Consider the following 19,025-nt stretch of genomic DNA (forward strand, 5'->3'; position numbering starts at 1 on the left):
ATGGGGGCGATTTATCAGTGCCCTTAATTTTCTATCAACCTATCTAAATAGAAAACACCATCTTTGTAACAATATTTATTTGGTGCATTATATCTGCCTTCTACAAGTAAACTTGTACAGGATGATTACATTCCTTCTAACTCTCACAAAGCTGAGAATTATATTGGCACTTTTACAATCACCCCAACTGTTGCTGCCTCAGAAACATATTCAACACCATTTATTCACATAATTACTCTATAGATATGTGGGGGAGGTTAGAATCAGAGATATTGGCTGGCCAGTTTGCCTTCCTTCACAATGTAATTTTCTAGAGGGAACTCCTCTCCCTTGAAATATCTCTCTAACATCTCTTTAACTCCGGCGGCATATCGCAACTGCACCATTTCAAGTTGCATCCAATCATAAAAAGGAGAGGCAGAGATCAAGAAAAACTGAAAAGCAGAAACATACCCATGAACAAAAATTTACCTGAGCATCGATGGTGGTGCCTGAAATGTGAGGTGTCATTGCATGGTCTGGCATGTATCGCCATGGATGATCCTTAGGGGCCGGCTGCGGATACCACACATCTCCACCATAACCTTCAGCGGAAAAGACCTTAATTCTAAGGAAGTTTCAACTGAAGATCTTAAGCTAAAATAATGATAGCAATTGTGATGAAAATTTGAAAGCTCTCAACTGTAAACCATGATAGGATTCCAACTGATTGCAAGATTAAATGTTCTTGAAACTATCCCGTGGACAAAAAAAAATTCATATTTGTTGAGAAGTAATCAGCTGACTTTACTTGCTGATGTGAAGATTCTTGGTTGAGTATTGCGTGGCATGAAAATTCATCTTAATCTATTCAAAAATCTCTAAAAGAAGATAGATTCGAGACTAAGAACACAGGTTCACAACCCTACTCCCACTGATGAAGCTTCACCTGAAGAAGGAAATTTGTGATTTTTATCTTACAAAATAGCCCTATTCAGTGGTTTGGGAACACTGACCCGGTCACCCGCATAGGGGGCGGCATCCCTCACAGACGCGGCCTTGGTTCAACATTGTAGGCGGCATCCCTCACAGACGCGGCCCTTGGTTCAACATTGTAATCAGAGGGGACCATAGAAGTATAAATGGGATTAGATTTGAGACGTAACGGATAAGGTGTTAGTCCATATTTTCTTCTCTCTTACTTTGCGTTAAGTTTTATGCCTGCATTGTTGTTACCCATATAAAATCTATCCACTTCAACAAAATCCTACCTTATTTAGGAAGAAAAAGAATGCATGTATCTTTCTTTCACTTTCTGGTACAATATGTTGATCAGATGCAACAATCTTAACATTTTGCACGCACAATCACTTCATGTCTATGCGTGCATCTCAGTGGATGGTCGAGAAATGCATATGTAGAGTTACCTGCAATATGCCCGCTGGCACAAGCATCTGCCACAGCTTGGGTATCCATGATTGCCCCTCGAGCATTGTTCACAATGTAAACCCCTTTCTTACATTTTGCAATCCTCTCTTTGTTGAACATTCCCCTGTGACATAATTGCAATGATTGTAATAAGCTGAGCTCTTAAAGTCAGAAATATGTTCAGACTCCAAACAATGGCAAATCAACTATTCAGTTATGGGAACACACTTGGATTCCTGCACAAAAAACCTACAATAGTTTTCCCAATTGCAGACTTTTTAATCTTTTATACCATTTGTTAAATGCAATATAAGGTAAAGTAAATTTAGTGAGAATAGGTTAAATAAATGAATACCGTTGCTATTTTCATGAAATGTGGAAATTTTGGAAAATATAAAGAAAAAAAAAAGCAGAAGTGATAATCTTTACACTAGATAAAAATGACACTCTTAATGACATCTGCCACTTTGAAAAGGGGGCTATCAGCCTCTGCAAGAGAGAAAAGAGAGGGAGGTGGAGACTGGAGGTGGCATGATGGTTTGGAGATTTTAGAATCATAGTCATGTGTCTTCCATAAAAGTGTTTGGTCATAAAACAATGTATTGAAGTTAACTACTCTCTAAAACATTGTTAGTTAAAAATAGGTAAGATTCACTTTGAAATAATAGAGGAAATAACAGGTATGTGGGTAAGTTCGTACTTAGTTTTTTCAGTGAGAGGTGTGTTGATAACAACTATGTCACACTTGGGAAGCATTGTATCAACATCTTCCTCAAATTTCGCACCCAACTGACTCTCGAGCTCCGGTTCCATATTGATTCGGTCATGGTAGAGGAGGTTACAGTTGAACGGCTTCAAACGTTGGAGCAAATTCTTTCCAATACGCCCTGCACCAATTGTCCCAACTGTCTTTCCCTCGAGATCATAAGCTCTATAAGCAATGGCAGCAACATTCCAATCCCCTTCGATCACCTGTTTATAGCCAGGTATAAAATTGCGAACGAGAATGAGAATTCTCATTAGCTCATCTTCTGCAACTGAGACCACATTGCATCCAGTGACCTCAGCCACCGTCAGTCCAGCCTCTGCAGCTGCTTTCAGATCAATATGATCAGAGCCAACTCCAGCAGTGAGGAGAAGTCCTAAATTCTTGGCCTTCTTTATCCTTTCTGCTGTAACGTATGCCGGATGGAAGGGGGTGGTTATGAGAACATGTGTGTCTGGAATATGCTTCTCAAGTTCTGTATTAAGAATATATAATCCCCGAAAAAAGTCATCATTTTGAAGAGATTTTAAGAACTAAAATCAATCAGACATTGTTATTCATAGAATCAAATAAGAACTAAAATAAATAAGATACTGTTATTCACAGAACCAAATAAAATACTAAATTACTAGATCTGAATTTTGATGGTTTATCAACCTGCATCAGATAATAGTACTGATGCCATTTTTATTTTTATTTTGAAAAAGATTCAATAAAAAAACCACTAGTACTGATGCCATTATGAGCAAGAATTTGCAAAACTAAGTATTGGCACAGGATTCTACCAGATAAATTTTTTTTTGAAAAAGATTCAATAAAAAAACCTCAAGTACTGATGCCATTATGAGCAAGAATTTGCAAAACTAAGTATTGGCACGGGATTCTACCAGATAAAAATTCTAAATTTGGATATATGAATACACTGTGGACAAGATGCACAAATCAACATTCATTCTAGAGAATAAGGGGATCATCAAACAAGGAAAAAATACTGCATTCATAAAAGGCTAATGAAAGGATCCAGCTAGAGATAATAGCATATGCACTTTGGTGCGTTTATCCAACTGACTACTAGTGAAGGTATCTACTAGTTTCTAGAACGCAATTCAAGGATTCCCTCTAATGGGGGCACTAATTTTTCACTGTAGTAAGTTTCTGGTTTAAATTCCAAACTTGCCATGCAGCGGTATATTATATAAATGTACCTGCTTACATACACAAATTATTGGTGATTTATGAAATGTATTTTCATTTGTCTAGAATTACAACTCTCCAGTTTGTAACAGAGAGAGGAGACATGAAATCAGTTGGGGAAGAACATTACCATTTCATCTCAGATTTTACAGAACTAATATCTTCTTGAAATGATTATCCAGTAAGCATGTAAATTTTATACGTAAGAACCAATGCTGTTTGAGACCACTTTCTTTTCTTTCTTTTTTTAATGATTTTGAAACCACTTTCTAGAACTACCAATGTCAATAACATAAGCCTCTAGTGGTATAATTATCAGTTCATTCGTTGCTTCTTTCTCTTACTGAAACACTCTTTTGTTATCCAGTTACTAGAGAATTCAGTAAAGAGGAATCATCAGGTTTCGTATTATGTGGTCTGCAGTCTTATTGTATCAGCTGCTTTTCATTCTGCCTAGAAGTCTGAGGCTGTCCCATCATCTCAAGGAAGTGTAGCATATTAAAATGTATGGTTGATCATAGATTATACACTTGAGTATTGAGTAATGGTTAGAGTTTACAAATCTCACCAGTCCACTTTGAGTAAAAAAAAAACTGATAGAATTCATGGTGAAAGCTGGTGGTTTGATTGGATAATCAAACTTATACTACTATTTCTATTCATTTCCTAAATAACATAAATTTCCGTACTTCTCATTCTCACAGTAAAATTTTTAAATATATGAAACCAAATCATGTTAAACAGAAAACCAGACCAATCGCGAGTCTTGCAAATCATGCTATTATTGATAAACGATTTTACCCATCATTTCTATTATATTTTTTTTCAAAAGCAGTCTAATATGGAAGACAAGAGCTTCATCACTAATATATACTGACCACAATCGGATCCATCTTTGTCATCGGTGACGATGTACTGATGTCCTTGTGACTCCAACCACTCACGTATGCCCAAACCAGCCTCTGCGCAACCGACAAAGTTCGGATTCATTGAAGCAAACTCGTTAGCCTTGTAGAACACACCCACAATCTTCTTCCTTCCAGGAGAAGCCTGTTTATGATAATTAAGAGATATCCAATTTTCATAATGTCCATAACAAGGCAAAACTACTGTGAATGCGCTTAATTACTTGAATCATTAAGCCAAAGCAATCAGAAATTCAAGCATGGTATATGATGCAGAAAGATTAGATATGCAAGAATATGGAGTGTGGGATTTGATGATATCATTATATATGTGAATAAATTTGGCCACGGGCTCAAAATAAACTGCCATTCTACATGATAGTTTGATGCAATGTAACGACCGTAAGCTAATGATTTTTCACTTCCTGTAATTGAATGCTTATTTTTTTTATGAAAATTGATCTAATGCCGCTGCATCCATATCATTATTATGACAAGGCGTAAGTGGGTCCACCTTTGACAGTTATGTTACACCTGGTGGGCTCCACAATGGATTTCACAAAGCCTAAAAAGACTATTGAGTAGAGAATCCTGACCATGGGAAAAATGTGTTTCGGATCTCTGAATGTAGACATTGCCTGTATTTTATTTTACGCTGCATCTATAGCTGGAATTAGGATTATACCACTTGGGCAGAGGTTGAGCAATGGAAGTGAGGGCAGCAGATGGATGGTCTAGATTGATCAAATTTGAGCTCAATATATTTGTATGGAATCGAAGTTAAATAAAAATAAACTGTTTACAAACAGAGTTTTAGTAATTCAATTATATTTTTCACCAATGAAATGCAAACACTACCTCGTCAAAGAGAAATTAATAGCAGTTTTTACAAGTTTGTCTACACTTTAAAAGGTCTAACTTGGAATACTACTCTCTTAGTTATTGAGGTGGGTTTAAACTCGCCCAATTCGGCAAGCCTACTTGAATGATTCAATTGAGTAGGCTATTATTACTATGGGGACTCGGTTTATTGAGATTGACCGAGTCTTGGGGAGTTGGGAGTCTGATAGGAAAGTGACCTTGTTTTCCATTCCACGTGGGACTCTCCACATGAGAGGCTTATGTGTCTCCTAATTGGACTAGGAGAGAGAAAGAAGGAAGTGCTACGCTAGGTTTATAAAAGGAAAAAACACATGTCCATGTGTGGTGGGGCTTGAGAGAAATAAGAGAGAAAGAGAGCTAGAGTTCTCTTGGGTTTTTTTCTGGGTTCCTCTTGGGTTTTCTCTTGGGTTTTTCACGGGTTACTCTCATTACGATCTTGGATGAGAAGACAAGGGAAGGGCTTCAGGTTAATCCCGTTGTAATCCTTGTAATTTTGTTTTCTCATAGTGGAAGATTGTGTTCTCACCCGTGGACGTAGGCATCTTGGTTGAACCACGTAAAATCTCAGCATTCATCTTGTGGTTTACTTTTATTTTTACTATTCCGTTTATTTGTACATGATCAGATCAGATTTACTTGGCGGATTCTCAACAAGTTGTATCAGAGATGATCGTTAGTTGGGGCGCTGGTGGAGTGATAGTGGGTATTAAAGTTAGATCACAGTCAGAGTGATTGTAGGATGTAGAAAAAATATTAGAGAGAGTGGACTAAGGCATCAATCAATCTGAACTCCTTGCTCTGCACTCGGGAATCAATTCTTCCAAAGCAGCTTGTAAATCCTTTTTTATTTGCGGATAAATGGGTAAGTTGGATTAAAGGTTGTATTCCTGATACCTATTTCACGATCACCCTTAACGGCTCTCCTACTCCCCATTGGTGAGAGAGATTGCAAGCAAGTCTTGTTGTGGTTCCTATTCAATAAAATCAATTTTCTTTGCATTTAAGAAACGGCAAGTCCAAATTGTTAGATTCAGGTGGAGCCCTACAATGAGAAGTGCCAAGTGATATGAGATGATGGTAAAGTCGAGTTCTACTAAATTCAACATTGACATGTTTAACGGAAAAAGGCATTTTCATCCTATGGCAGATGAGTGTGGGGGACATCCTTGTTCAAGCTAAGGCATTGAAGGGAAAGGATGAGAAGCCACATAAGATGACAAATACCGAGTGGCAGATTATATCATCTGATTGGGGACACGATGACTAGTGTTCCTAAGATCTCCATGGCTAGTTGGAAATAGAGTGGCAGGAGCACAGGTAAGGTCTTTTTTGTGGTTGGTGCAAAGGCACATTCCCAGGTTGCAGATGATGGTGAGGAGGTGACAGTTCCTAGGATGGGGAGGACGGAACGAGATCCCTCTCCAGGATTAACTGTGTGCGCCAACGGGTCGGCATCTACACATGTGCATTGGCCGTATTAATCAAGACAGGTGGAGTCAGAACCAGGATGATTTCATGGTATGTAGCTGGTACTTCTCAAGGCCTATGGTGGTTTGTGGTGACAGAGGACTGGTGGTGAAATCAATCAAAAATCTTCAGGTGGTTGGGAAACAAGCTATGTTGGAGGTTGTTGGGAAAGTTGCCTTGTTTTCCATTCCACATGGGACTCTCCACATGAGATGCTTCCTTCTATGGTTTCCTAGTTGGACTAGAAGAGAGAAAGACGGGGAGTGCTAGGTTAGGTTTATAAAAGGAAAGGTTTATAAAAGGAAAAAACCACATGTCTAGGTGTGGTGGGGCTTGAGAGAAAGAGAGAAAGAGAAAGAGTTCTCTTCGGTGTTTTCACCGCTTCCTCGTGAGTTTTCTCTTCTCTTGTGCTTTTCTCATGTTACTTGTTGGGACTCGGGTAGAACTCACCCTTAAAAGCTAGCCGTTAAGAGGAGGGTGTCCAAGTCCTTATCATCCATTCACTTATCCGGTGTGGGATCTTTTACTTTTGCATGGAACCCCAAACAACCTCCCCCTCCACGAAAGCAACTAGGACAATCTCGCCTATACACGCGGGAGCCACATGGGAACTACGAGATCTTCCCCGACGGATTTTTCCATCCTCGGAGACACACCAAAATTATCGAGATCTTCCCCGAGGGAATTTTCCATCCTCGAAGGCACACCAGGGTTACCACGCCCTGACTCTGATACGAGTTGTTGCTAGCCATCAAGGGGAGGGTGCCCAAGTCCTTATAAGCCCACCCACATCCATGACTCTGATACGAGTTGTTGCTAGCCATCAAGGGGAGGGTGCCCAAGTCCTTATAAGCCCATCCACATCCATTCACTTATACGGTGTGTAGAACCCCAAACATTACTGCTACGAATGCGATTGATCTTCTTAGAGGGAAGATCGGCCTCTTGACCCACATCGAGGGAAGAATCAGTCCTCCTTTGTGTACAAAGACAAAACAAGTTTCTTCATTGATTTTTTTATTTTATTTTTTTTTTTTAAAGAAAAAAACTACTTACATGTTACTCATAGAAAGCCCACTTGACCAATGCCTCTAAAACACCGACCCAAGCCAATCTAGATAACTCTTATCTACAAGACTCCTACCATGCCAAACAACTAGAGAGAAAATACCACAAATATAAACTAATTTATTCTATCTAAGTGGGACCCATCTAGGCACGTAACAGTTACTCTAATGTACAGTCCTGGATGAGAAAACATGGAAAAGGGCTGTGGGTTGCGGGTTAATGCTGTTGTAATCCTTGTAATTTTGTTTTCTCATAGATCATGTTCTCGCTTGTGGACATAGGCATCTTGGCCGAACCACCTGAAATCTCAGTGTTCATCTTGTGGTTTGCTTTTATTTTTACTATTCTGTCTATTCGTGCACAATTGGATCGGATTTACCTGGCTCATTGACGTGGTCGGGATTTCATAGCTATAACAAAGTTTTTGCACAAATAACACTTATCATGAAAAAAAAAAGACTACCCATAACAATCAAAACAGAGAGAAAATCCTACAAAAAAATAAAGAAGAAAGAGGAATTGTGAAGGGGAATTACATGGAGCTGTTTGGTGTGAATCAAAGAGCCAGAAACAGAAGAAGCAACGGCTCGGATTGCAGAAGCAGCAGCTTTGCTCATCGCCATTTCTCAAAGTCTTTCGCACGAACAACTGATGTCAACGAGGAGAAAACGTAGACTACTTGGGGTTCTCTCTGTCCTTGTCATTGTCCTTATCCTCGGATGTTTGACAGATGTGCACACGTGTACCAAACCAATTACAATACGCCAAGTTTTCTTGTTGTGGACTTCATCGTGGCCCCACTGATTTGATAGTTTTTCAGTTCATGATTTTCATCGAAGTGTCAGTACTTAGATGTATTTTCTAAGTGAAGTGGAAATGTGATTTTGGAGGCTTATATTGACTTGGGAGTTTTAGTAGAGAGTGGTAAGTTGATTTTCTATAAATAACATGTAATTAGTCAGTTTTAAATTAATGAAGAATTTTATCTCATAAATTATGTTTTGATTACAAAAGTGGACCACCCCTTCCCTCTAGGAAGATCAATCATGTTTCGAACCGATTTGGATTGAGTCCCGCATCGAAGTGGAACCGATAGGCAATTATTCAGTGTAGACAGTCACAACCCAGTTATTCCCCCGATTCTTCCAACATTTTTTCGTTCCTAAAGATCTACAGAAAGTTTTCTATTCCAACTTCCGGGAACAATTATCATTCCAAAAAAAAAACATGGGAAAATGACCAAATAGAAGGGGTTTATACTGACTATAACATTTCAAGAGGAGTGTTTTCTAAATCACCAATCAAGAGTGCATATGACTAAAATGCCCTTGACTCTCTCTCTCTCTCCCCCTATCAAATCACCTTTTTGAAATGATTACATTTAGAGAAAAACAAATCCCAAAACCCACCTTTTTCCCTCTTCTTCTTCTTCCTCCCACCTACCAAAAAAACGTACGTATGAAAAACCCAAAAACCTCCATTTTTGAAACCCAAAAACCTCCATTGTTAGATGCCAAAAGCTCCATTCTATTGCTGAAAACCTCATTTTTAGATGTGAAAGCCTTCCTAACCCTTCATTACATTGCACAACGCCTCCATTTTCAACAAATATTGGAAAAAAATGTTATTGGATTTGGAAATCTTAAAAATCTTCACTAGAAACCACAATTCCATTGCAGAAAGCTTCCATTTAATGGAAAGGTGTGTATTTTTACCCCTCTCCCCTCTCTTTCCATTATAAGGCATGTTTATAAACTTGAATGAAAGTTTTCCATGTTAAACTACTGTCTTCCATTGCAGAAAGCCTTCAATCACTATTTAATCTTATTTAAATTACTTTAAACACTTTATAATCATTGTTATTTTTCTGTAAAATACTAATTTCTTAAGTTTAACCAGTATTTCACTACCATAAACCGGTACTGAAGCGGGTGTTTATAAGTGGTTTATATAGCTTCTTTGGTTAAGAATCCTCCGTAGTGGTTTATAATCGTAATTAGTGGTTTATTAAGGCTTACCAGTGGTTTAGAGTGTTTATAATTGGTTTATAAGGATTTATAAATGATTTATACAGGGTGAGCAGTAGTTTATAGTGTTTATAAGTGGTTTATATAGGCTTATAAGTGGTTTAGAGTGTTTACAACTGGTTTATATAGGGTAAACAGTGGTTTATATAAGCCTATCAGTGATTTAGAGTGTTTATAAGTGGTTTATGTAGGCTTATCAGTGGTTTAGAGTGTTTATCATTGGTTTATACATGGTAAGAAGTAGTTTATAGTGTTTATAAGTGGTTTATATAAGCTTATCAGTGGTTTAGAGTGTTTACAACTGGTTTATATAGGGTAAACAGTGGCTTATATAAGCCTATCAGTGGTTTAGACTGTTTATAAGTGGTTTATGTAGGCTTATCAGTGGTTTAGAGTGTTTATACATGGTTTATACAGGGTAAGAAGTAGTTTATAGTGTTTGTAAGTGGTTTATATAGGTTTATCAGTAGTTTAGAGTTTTTACAACTGGTTTATATAGGGTAAACAGTGGTTTATATAAGCCTATCAGTGGTTTAGACTGTTTATAAGTGGTTTATGTAGGCTTATCAGTGGTTTAGAGTGTTTATACATGGTTTATACAGGGTAAGAAGTGGCTTATATAGACTTACCAGTGGTTTTAGAGTGGCTTATCAGTGGTTTATAGTGTTTATAAGTGGTTTATATAACCCTATCAGTGGTTTAGAGTGTTTATAAGTGGTTTATATAGACTTACCAGTGGTTTTAGAGTGTTTATAAGTTGTTTATTTAGGATTACCAATGGTTTAGAGTGTTTATAAGTGGTTTATATTGGCTTAACAGTGGTTTATAGAATTTATAAGTGGTTTATATAGGGTAAGCAGTGGTTCATATTTCCTTGTCATGACTTAGTAGTGGTCTAGAGTGTTTAAAAGTGGCCCGAATTGTCTTAGTAGTGGTTTATGTTGTTTTATGGAGATTTAGTAGTGGTTGAAGTTGTGCATAATTCTAAAATGTCTGCTTTACTTGTTAATTGGAATGATTTTTTTTCAATTGGTTATTTTGACAATGGTTTAATTTTGTGTAAACAGAAGAACGGTAGAACGAAGAGCTTCTTTTATCTTACACGTCGACGGCGTTGTAAAGGATGCGGTATCATTTGAATACATCGGCGGGAAGAAGTTGCCCGTAATTGTGGGTCGAAAAAAAATTGTGAAAAAATTGGAAGCAATTAGGGGTTTAAACCAAACTTTAGGGCTCTAAACCATACAATTGTAAGAAATTAGGGGTTCAAACAAAACTTTACGACTTTAAACCATAAATTTCTAAAAAACATAACCAAACTTTAGGGCTTTAAACCATAGATTTCTAAAAAAAATTCGGGTTTTAGTTGCTGATTTTCCAAACTGAAAGAGAGAGAGTACCAACCCTAACTTATTGGTTTGAGTCTAAACTGATTTGGGAAAATTATAGAGTTTTCTAAACTGATTTTCCAAAATATACGGTTTTCTCAACTAATTTGGAAAAATATAGGGTTTTCTAAACTAAATTTCTAAACCAAACTTGGAGGTTTAAACCAATAATCTGTGAAAAATTTGGGGAAAATTAGGGGTTTAAACCAAACTTTAAGGCTTTAAACCATAGATTTCTAAAAAAATTAGGGGTTTAAACAACTGAAAGGGAGAGACTACCAACCTGTGAGAGGAGGTTCACTCAGAATAAGAGGATACCGGAGAGAGGTGCACGAACCTGAGGGGCATTGTGACCCTCTAATGGACGGTTGGGATCATCCCATGAGAGAAAGAGGGCATTGTGGCCCTCTAATGGACGGTTGGGATCATCCCATGAGAGAGATAGGGGCATTGTGACCCTCTAATAGACGGTTGTGATCATCCCATGAGAGAGAGGGGGGCATTGTGGCCCTTTAATGGACGGTTGGGATCATCCCATGAGAGAGGGGGGGCATTGGAGCCCTCTAATGGACGGTTGGGATCATCCCACGAGAGAGAGAGAGAGAGAGAGAGAGAGAGAGAGAGAGAGAGGGGCATTGTGGCCCTCTAATGGACTGTTGGGATCATCCCATGAGAGAGAAAGAGAGAGGAATTGTGGCCCTCTAATAGACGGTTGGGATCTTCCCATGAGAGAGAGGGGGGCATTGTGGCCCTTTAATGGACGGTTGGGATCATCCCATGAGAGAGAGGGGGGCATTGGGGCCCTCTAATGGACGGTTGGGATCATCCCACGCGAGAGAGAGAGAGAGAGAGAGAGAGAGAGAGAGAGAGAGAGCCCTCTAATGGACTGTTGGGATCATCCCATGAGAGAGAAAGAGAGAGGAATTGTGACCCTCTAATTGATGGTTGGGATAATCCCATGAGAGAGAGAGAGAGAGGTGACGGTATTTTAAAAATGAGGGTATTTTTGTCCTAAACCCTTGCAAACTAGTCACCATCACTATAGATGGGTTATTTTCAAATCTCCCCTCTTCATATGTCATAGTCAGTAGAAAGTCCTTTCATTTGGTCATTTTCCCTTCCCAAAAAACATCCAAGAACAATCAAAATTAAGAGAAAATCCTAGAAGGAGAAGAAAGAGGAACTGTGAAGGGGAATTACATGGAGCTGTTTGTTGTGAATCAAAGAGCCAGAGACTGAAGCAGCAGTAGCTTTGCTCATCGCAATTTCACAAAGTCTTCACACGACCAACCGATGTAAACAAGGAGAAAACGTAGAGAACTTGGTCTCTCTCTCTCTCTCTCTCTCTCTCTCTCTCTATCCTTGTCATTATCCTTATCCTAGGACGTCCAGAGATGTGCCACGTGTACAAATTACGCCACGTTTTCGGCCCCACTGTTTTGATGGTGCTTCTAATATTTTTTCTTAGAAACTTCTTGATTTTCATGGAAGTGCAAGTAAAAAGGATGTATTTGAGGAGGTGTGAAAGAAAATAGATGTATGCTACAGATATTGGCACTACTGTGTTTTAATGATTGCAGAAACTTAGCTTATTTTTTCTGTTTTAATATGTCTTCTCAGAGCTTTTTGAGAACTGTGATAACCTTTGGCAGCTATTTAAACAGTAAAACAGGAGTAGTTAGTGCAACTATTAGCACATGTTGGTGCCAATACCAGTATCAAGACGTAATTTTTGAATTGAACAATCTCACAATGACTGGGAAGGGGGTATCACCCTAAAAACAGTCATTGCTAGATGCTGGCCATTCAGTCATTTGGAAAAAGGCCCATTTTTCATATGATTGGTAATGTTCATTATGTGATGTGGCCCATGCACAGTGGGTCCATTGGATGGACAGGCTTGTCATTAAACATGTCCTTATTTGAATGGTGGCGATGAGAGAGCAGAGAGTTTTACACCAACCAGAGTAAATAGAAAAAAGAAGAAAACATCTTTGTTACCACATTTACTTGGTGCATTACACTTGCCTCCTAAAAGTAGAGGTTTATGGGATTTAAACCATCATTCAAATATGATTACACTCCTCAACATTCTTACAAAACTAAATAGGTATGTTGGCATCTTTACAATCACAAACCAGTCCACAAGCATAGCCAACACCTTTTATTCACATAATGACTCTATAGATAGGCAGGGGAGGTTAGAATCAGATATACTGGCTGGCCAATTTGCCCTCCTTGACAATGTAATTTTGCTGAGGAAACTCCTCTCCCTTGAAATACCTGTCCAACATGTCTTTAGTCCCGGCAGCATATCGCAACTGCACCATTTCAGATGGCATCAAATTATTCATCAACTGTATAAAATGAGAAAGGAAGAGAAGATAAGAAAAAAGGAAATAGACCCATGAACAAAATTTTACCTGACCATCAATTGTGGTGCCTGAAATATGAGGTGTCATTGCATGGTTTGGCATGTAACGCCATGGATGATCCTTAGGGGCCGGCTGCGGATTCCACACATCTCCACTGTAACCTGAAGGTCAGAGGATCTTAATTTAAAAGAAGTTTCGACTTAAGATGTAAGGTAAAATAATGATAATAACTGTAAGGAAAAATTGAAAAGTAAAGATCATTCTCAAGAGTGAACCATGATTAGGAATGCAATTGACCACAAAATTAAAGGTAATGCTGCTGAAATTGCAGGTGTTACTCAAACAAGGGAATCTGGCATGTCAAAGCTTTGCATTGACTTTAAGAATCGACGTAAATAGACACCGATAAAGGGTTTGTCTATAGTTTCTTATCTTTTACTCAAGTTCTATGGTTGCAGTATTGATATCCATGTAAAATCTATCCACTTCAATAAAATCCTTGCTTATGTAGCAAGAAAAAGAAGGCAAATATCTTTCTTACACTTGGTAGCAGAGAAAGAAAACCAAGAAAGATTTTGGACTTGTAAAGTTATGCATGGCTAAGTTTTGAAATTTTTTTCTATCATCATTCTATAGTCCATCAATATGTTGATGAAATTCAATAGTCTTTCCATCGCGGATGCACAATCACCTCATGAGAAATGCAAATGTTGAGTTACCTGCAATATGCCCGCTGGCACAAGCATCTGCCACAGCTTGGGCATCCATGATTGCCCCTCGGGCATTGTTCACAATAAGGACTCCCTTCTTCAACTTTGCAATCCTCTCTTTGTCGAACATCCCCCTGTTACATAATTGCAATGATTTTAATAAGCTGGGCTCTTAAATTCAGAAAAGTGAACAGACACTGAATAATGGAAAATCAACTATACAAAGGTGGTGTTGGGATTCTTGTCTTGTTTCCATGTGGAGGGACTCTTGTGTTGTATCTCCCTGATAGGATTAGGAAAGAGAGCATTTGGACGTGAATGTGCTCTCTTGTGATTTCCTAGTTGGACTAGGACAGAAATAGAGCGTGAGAGACGTAGGTTTAATAATCTAAGACTACAAGGTAGAGTATACCCCATGATATGTGCGATCGTGGGATGAGAAAGTATCTCTTATGGAAAAAACGAGGGAGTAAGAAGGTTTATAAAGATTACAGGAAAGGATTCTGTATATTTTGTATGGTTTTAGACCATGCGGAAACCATTGTGTATGGGCCATGTAAGTATAGTTGCCAAACCATGGAAAATAGTCATGTTATCTAGGGGTGGTTATTCGGTTATAACCGAACCAAAATAACCGAAATTTGATAACCGAAATAATTTCGGTTATCAAATTTCGGTAACCGAAACCGAACCGAAATTAAAAAAAACCGAACCGAATAATGGGAGAAAAGGAGGGAAAAAAGCAAAATCTTTGTTTCGATCGAAGGGCTAGGATGATCCAATCGAAATGATTTTTTGAGCACAACCTAATTAAGTTGTGATCAATCAAATGGACGGTTTCGATCATCCTTTGGAGTGCCCATATCACACCTTTTTTTGAAAAAATAATGGTTTTTATCATTAATTCGGTTATTTCGGTTAACCGATTTTTTTTTGGAGATAACCGAAACCAAAACCGAATTGCCAAAAAAAAAAAACCAAAACCGAACCGACCAAACCAATTCGGTTCGGTTATTCGGTTTTAACCGAATAATGAACACTCCTAATGTTATCCACATGCTTTGTTTTTCTTCACTATTTCCATTATGTACGGGCCATATAAATCATGTTAGGCCTGCCAGATTATTCTCTATAAAGTGGTATCAGAGCTATTTGAACATATGGTGATGCATAGTTGGATTCATGCACAAGAAACCAATTATAAGTTTTCTCAATTGAAGATTACTTTGTTTTTACACTTTTGATTAATGCTATATATAGTATAGGAAATATATTCAGAATAGGTTCAATATATGGATATCGTTGCTTTTTCCCTGAATTGAGGACATATTGGAAACTATGGTGAAAAACAAGCAAAGGTGTCTTTACACTAGATAGAAAAATGAGACAGTGAATGACATCTGTCACTTTGAGGGGGAACTGGAAATGGTGGTTTGGAGATTTTAGAATCATAATCCAAGCCTTTTTTTTCCATAAAAGTGTTTGGTCATAAAACAATCTAGAGAATTAACTACTTTCTGGAACAATTTTAGTCATAAACAGGTAAGATCCCATTTGAAATGCTAGATAAAAGCTGAGGTATGTGGGAAAGTTCTTACTTAGTTTTTTCCGTAAGAGGCATGTTGACAACAACTATGTCACACTTGGGAAGCATTTTATCAACATCTTCCTCAAATTTTGCACCCAACTGATTCTCGAGCTCCGGTTCAATCCTGAGTCGGTCGTGGTAGAGGAGGTTACAGTTGAATGGCTTCAAGCGTTGGAGCAAAAGCTTTCCAATACGCCCTGCACCAATTGTCCCGACCGTCTTTCCCTCAAGATCATAAGCCCTATAAGCAATGCCGGCAACGTTCCAATCCCCTTTGATCACCTGATTATAACCAGGTAGAAAATTGCGAACGAGAATGAGAATTCTCATGAGCTCATCTTCAGCAACAGAGACCACATTGGATCCAGTGACCTCAGCGACTGTCAATCCAGCAGCAGCTGCGGCTTTGAGATCAACATGGTCAGAGCCAATTCCAGCAGTGAGGAGGACTTCTAAATTCTTGGCCTTCTTTATCCTTTCGGCTGTAACGTAGGCCGGATGGAATGGTGTAGTTATAAGAACGTGTAGGTCTGGAATGTGCTTCTCAAGTTCTGTATTAAGAAATATACATTTCCAAAAGAAAATTCAGCCTTTTGAATAGTTTTTAATAACTAAGATCAGTAAGACAGTCTGTTATTCTTAGAATCAAATAAAATAGCAAATTACTAGAACTGAATTTTGATAATAGTAAAATACTAGAACTGAATTTTGATGTTCTATCACCCTATATCACGTAGTACCCAAGTACTGATGCCATTATGGGCAAAAATTTGCACAACTAATTATCAGTTATTCAGTTACTAATTATCATAGACTATACACAGTAATTGTTAGACTTTACAGATCTCACCATTCCACCTAAGTAAGAAAGTCATGGTCTGAAAGTAGTTGATTCATTGAAAAATCAAAAGTAATACCATTTATTTCTATTTCATTCCCATTCCTTTATCTTATATAAAAGTTCTAAATGAAAGTTTAACAAATTTGGGAGAAAAAGAGCCTCATGGGTAATATAGACTCACCACAATTGGGTCCTTCTTTGTCATCAGTGACAATATATTCATGGCCTTGTGATTCCAACCACTCGCGTATGCCCAAACCAGCCTCAGCGCAACCCAAAAAGTTTGGATTCATTGAAGCATACTCGTTAGCCTTGTAGAACACACCCACAATCTTCTTCTTTCCAGGAGAAGCCTTTTTATGACAATTAAGAGAAACCCAATCAGCATAATGTCCAATAGCAAGGCAAATCTCTGAAGAAAATGTTTAATTGCTCGAATCATTAAAGCCCAAAAACAGAGAACAATATAAGAATTGTATATGATTCAGAAAGATTATATAAGTATGCAGGGCTTTGATGATTTTACTATATTTGTGAAGACTTTGGCAAAGGCTCAAAATAAATACTCAGATGATTTTCAGAGAGACCAAACCCTAGGTCTGATGATGGAGGCCGTTTCGATTGGTTTTCATAACCCCGAGGCCCTGATTATGCCTGTCCGGGTTCATGTGACTCAGCTCGAGTCCCTGCTGAGTCACGGAAGTAACGAGTGGAGTGCAGATGAGTTTAAGCAGCGGTTCGAAATGGCAGGAGTGCAGTCTTATTTCAGATTGTATTATGGGTCCCACCATTGATTGATCTGAACCGTCCACTTAATAAACCTTGCTTTGGATCTGATGTCCCAAAGAGGCAAAGATGAAAGATCACGCCAAATCATCAGATCCTAACATCTATCGTATAACATGGACGGTCAAAAACAGAAGAAAGAGCGAATTAAAAGTGATTGGCGTGATTTTAGGGCCACAGGAGATCGAAAGCCAGGCCTAAAAAATGAACCGTTCAGATGAATAAAATGTGAGACCCACCATTGTGTTACAGTCACGCCCAAAATAGATGATGCGTATACACCACCATTGAGTGTATACGCATGTTCCCCGTTCCAAGTTCGAAGACCAATTAAAAAAGATAATAGAAAATCGGTAAATTTTTTTTAAAAAAAGAGCGAATTGTGAAGGGAAATAAATTACATGGAGCTGTCTGGTGTAAATCGAGGAGGCAGAGGCAGTAGAAGCAACAGCTTGAATCGCAGAAGCAAATGCCTTTCTCATCGCCATTTTTTCCTTCTTTAGACGAGATAAGAGGAAGAGATTTTTCCGAATGAGGAAGACGAAAGCACGCGTGTTATTTAGAGCTATAAAAAATCGTAGTGGATTCTCTCTCCTTGCTCTCCCACGTGAATTAAACCAATCAAAATTTGCAACTCTAACGTGGGCCCCACTTATTCGAGGGTGGTGACAACCTTTTATTTTGGACCAGATTCATTGTTATGTAAAATTTGGGGGTCACGGGGTCGCACTCGTCTGCTAAAAAAACACTATTTAGTGAACATCAATTTCAATTTTTTTATCAATTTCAAATCTTACTATAAGTGGGCCCCACTGCCAGCCAGCATCCATTTCATTATCCTTATCCATATACAGGGGATTTGGACAGAGCTACTTATTATTAGAGGGTTAGAATTGTCAAATAGGATTGGATTTTGCTCCATAGCCTATCCAAGAAACAAACGGTTTGGATCGTTGTGTTAGAATATGTGAGATCTCATTGTGCTGAATTCACACTGTTGGATCACCATAGTGCTTATTAGGCTAGTGGGGTGAATGGGGTAAACTAGCTAGATTAGGTAGCTAGCTTAAATTAGTAATTAGGCTAATCTTAGTAGGTAGGTAAGATTGTGTTGAATTCACACTGTTAGATCACCATGGTGCTTATTAGGCTAGTGGGGTGAATGGGGTAAACTAGCTAGATTGGGTAGCTAGCTTAAATTAGTAATTAGGCTAATCTTAGTAGGTAGGATTTCTAGAATTATGTTTATCTCTTTCTATGTTTAACCCTATGAGTGTTCTATATAATCTAGGGGTGCAACTCTGGTGGGCTCAACCCGAACCCAACGGGTTGAACCCGACTTTTTTCCCGGGTTGGGTTGCCACTTGCTCGGGTCCGGTTCGTGTTCAGGTTGGGAAAAGTGAACCCGAGGTAATTTCGGGTTGGGTTAGGATTGAGGCATGGAACAACCCGACCCAACCCGAAACCCGATTTTTCTGTAAGGTAAGGTTATAAAAGTAAACATATTTTGAAAATTAATTCCCAAAAGCAATGGCACATTCTCTTTCCTTTTCAAAATTCAAAATCTATCCGGCTATCATATCTTTCTTTCTCCATTAAAAATATATTATTTTTTAGGGTG

General features: G+C 38.3%; 2 protein-coding genes across 2 annotated transcripts; both read right to left on the minus strand.

The window, feature by feature from the left end:
• Positions 1-60: 60 nt before the first annotated feature.
• Positions 61-8,384, minus strand: LOC143884409 (formate dehydrogenase, mitochondrial-like). Its single transcript, XM_077387956.1, has 6 exons — positions 8,226-8,384; positions 4,246-4,417; positions 2,108-2,648; positions 1,407-1,531; positions 472-584; positions 61-377 (listed from the first exon to the last, which is right to left on the minus strand). The coding sequence occupies exons 1-6, from the start codon at positions 8,310-8,312 to the stop codon at positions 264-266; spliced, it is 1,152 nt and encodes a 383-aa protein (XP_077244071.1). The 5' UTR covers positions 8,313-8,384; the 3' UTR covers positions 61-263.
• A 4,688-nt stretch (positions 8,385-13,072) lies between these two features.
• LOC143884410 (formate dehydrogenase, mitochondrial) lies at positions 13,073-17,979 on the minus strand. Its single transcript, XM_077387957.1, has 6 exons — positions 17,806-17,979; positions 16,800-16,971; positions 15,788-16,328; positions 14,199-14,323; positions 13,528-13,640; positions 13,073-13,425 (listed from the first exon to the last, which is right to left on the minus strand). Exons 1-6 carry the CDS (start codon positions 17,890-17,892, stop codon positions 13,312-13,314), a joined length of 1,152 nt encoding a protein of 383 aa, XP_077244072.1. The 5' UTR covers positions 17,893-17,979; the 3' UTR covers positions 13,073-13,311.
• Positions 17,980-19,025: the final 1,046 nt, after the last annotated feature.

This window comes from Tasmannia lanceolata, unplaced genomic scaffold, assembly GCF_043159265.1.
Source record: "Tasmannia lanceolata isolate RefF3 unplaced genomic scaffold, GAP_Taslan_0.1 ptg000008l, whole genome shotgun sequence".
Classification (NCBI taxonomy): domain Eukaryota; kingdom Viridiplantae; phylum Streptophyta; class Magnoliopsida; order Canellales; family Winteraceae; genus Tasmannia; species Tasmannia lanceolata.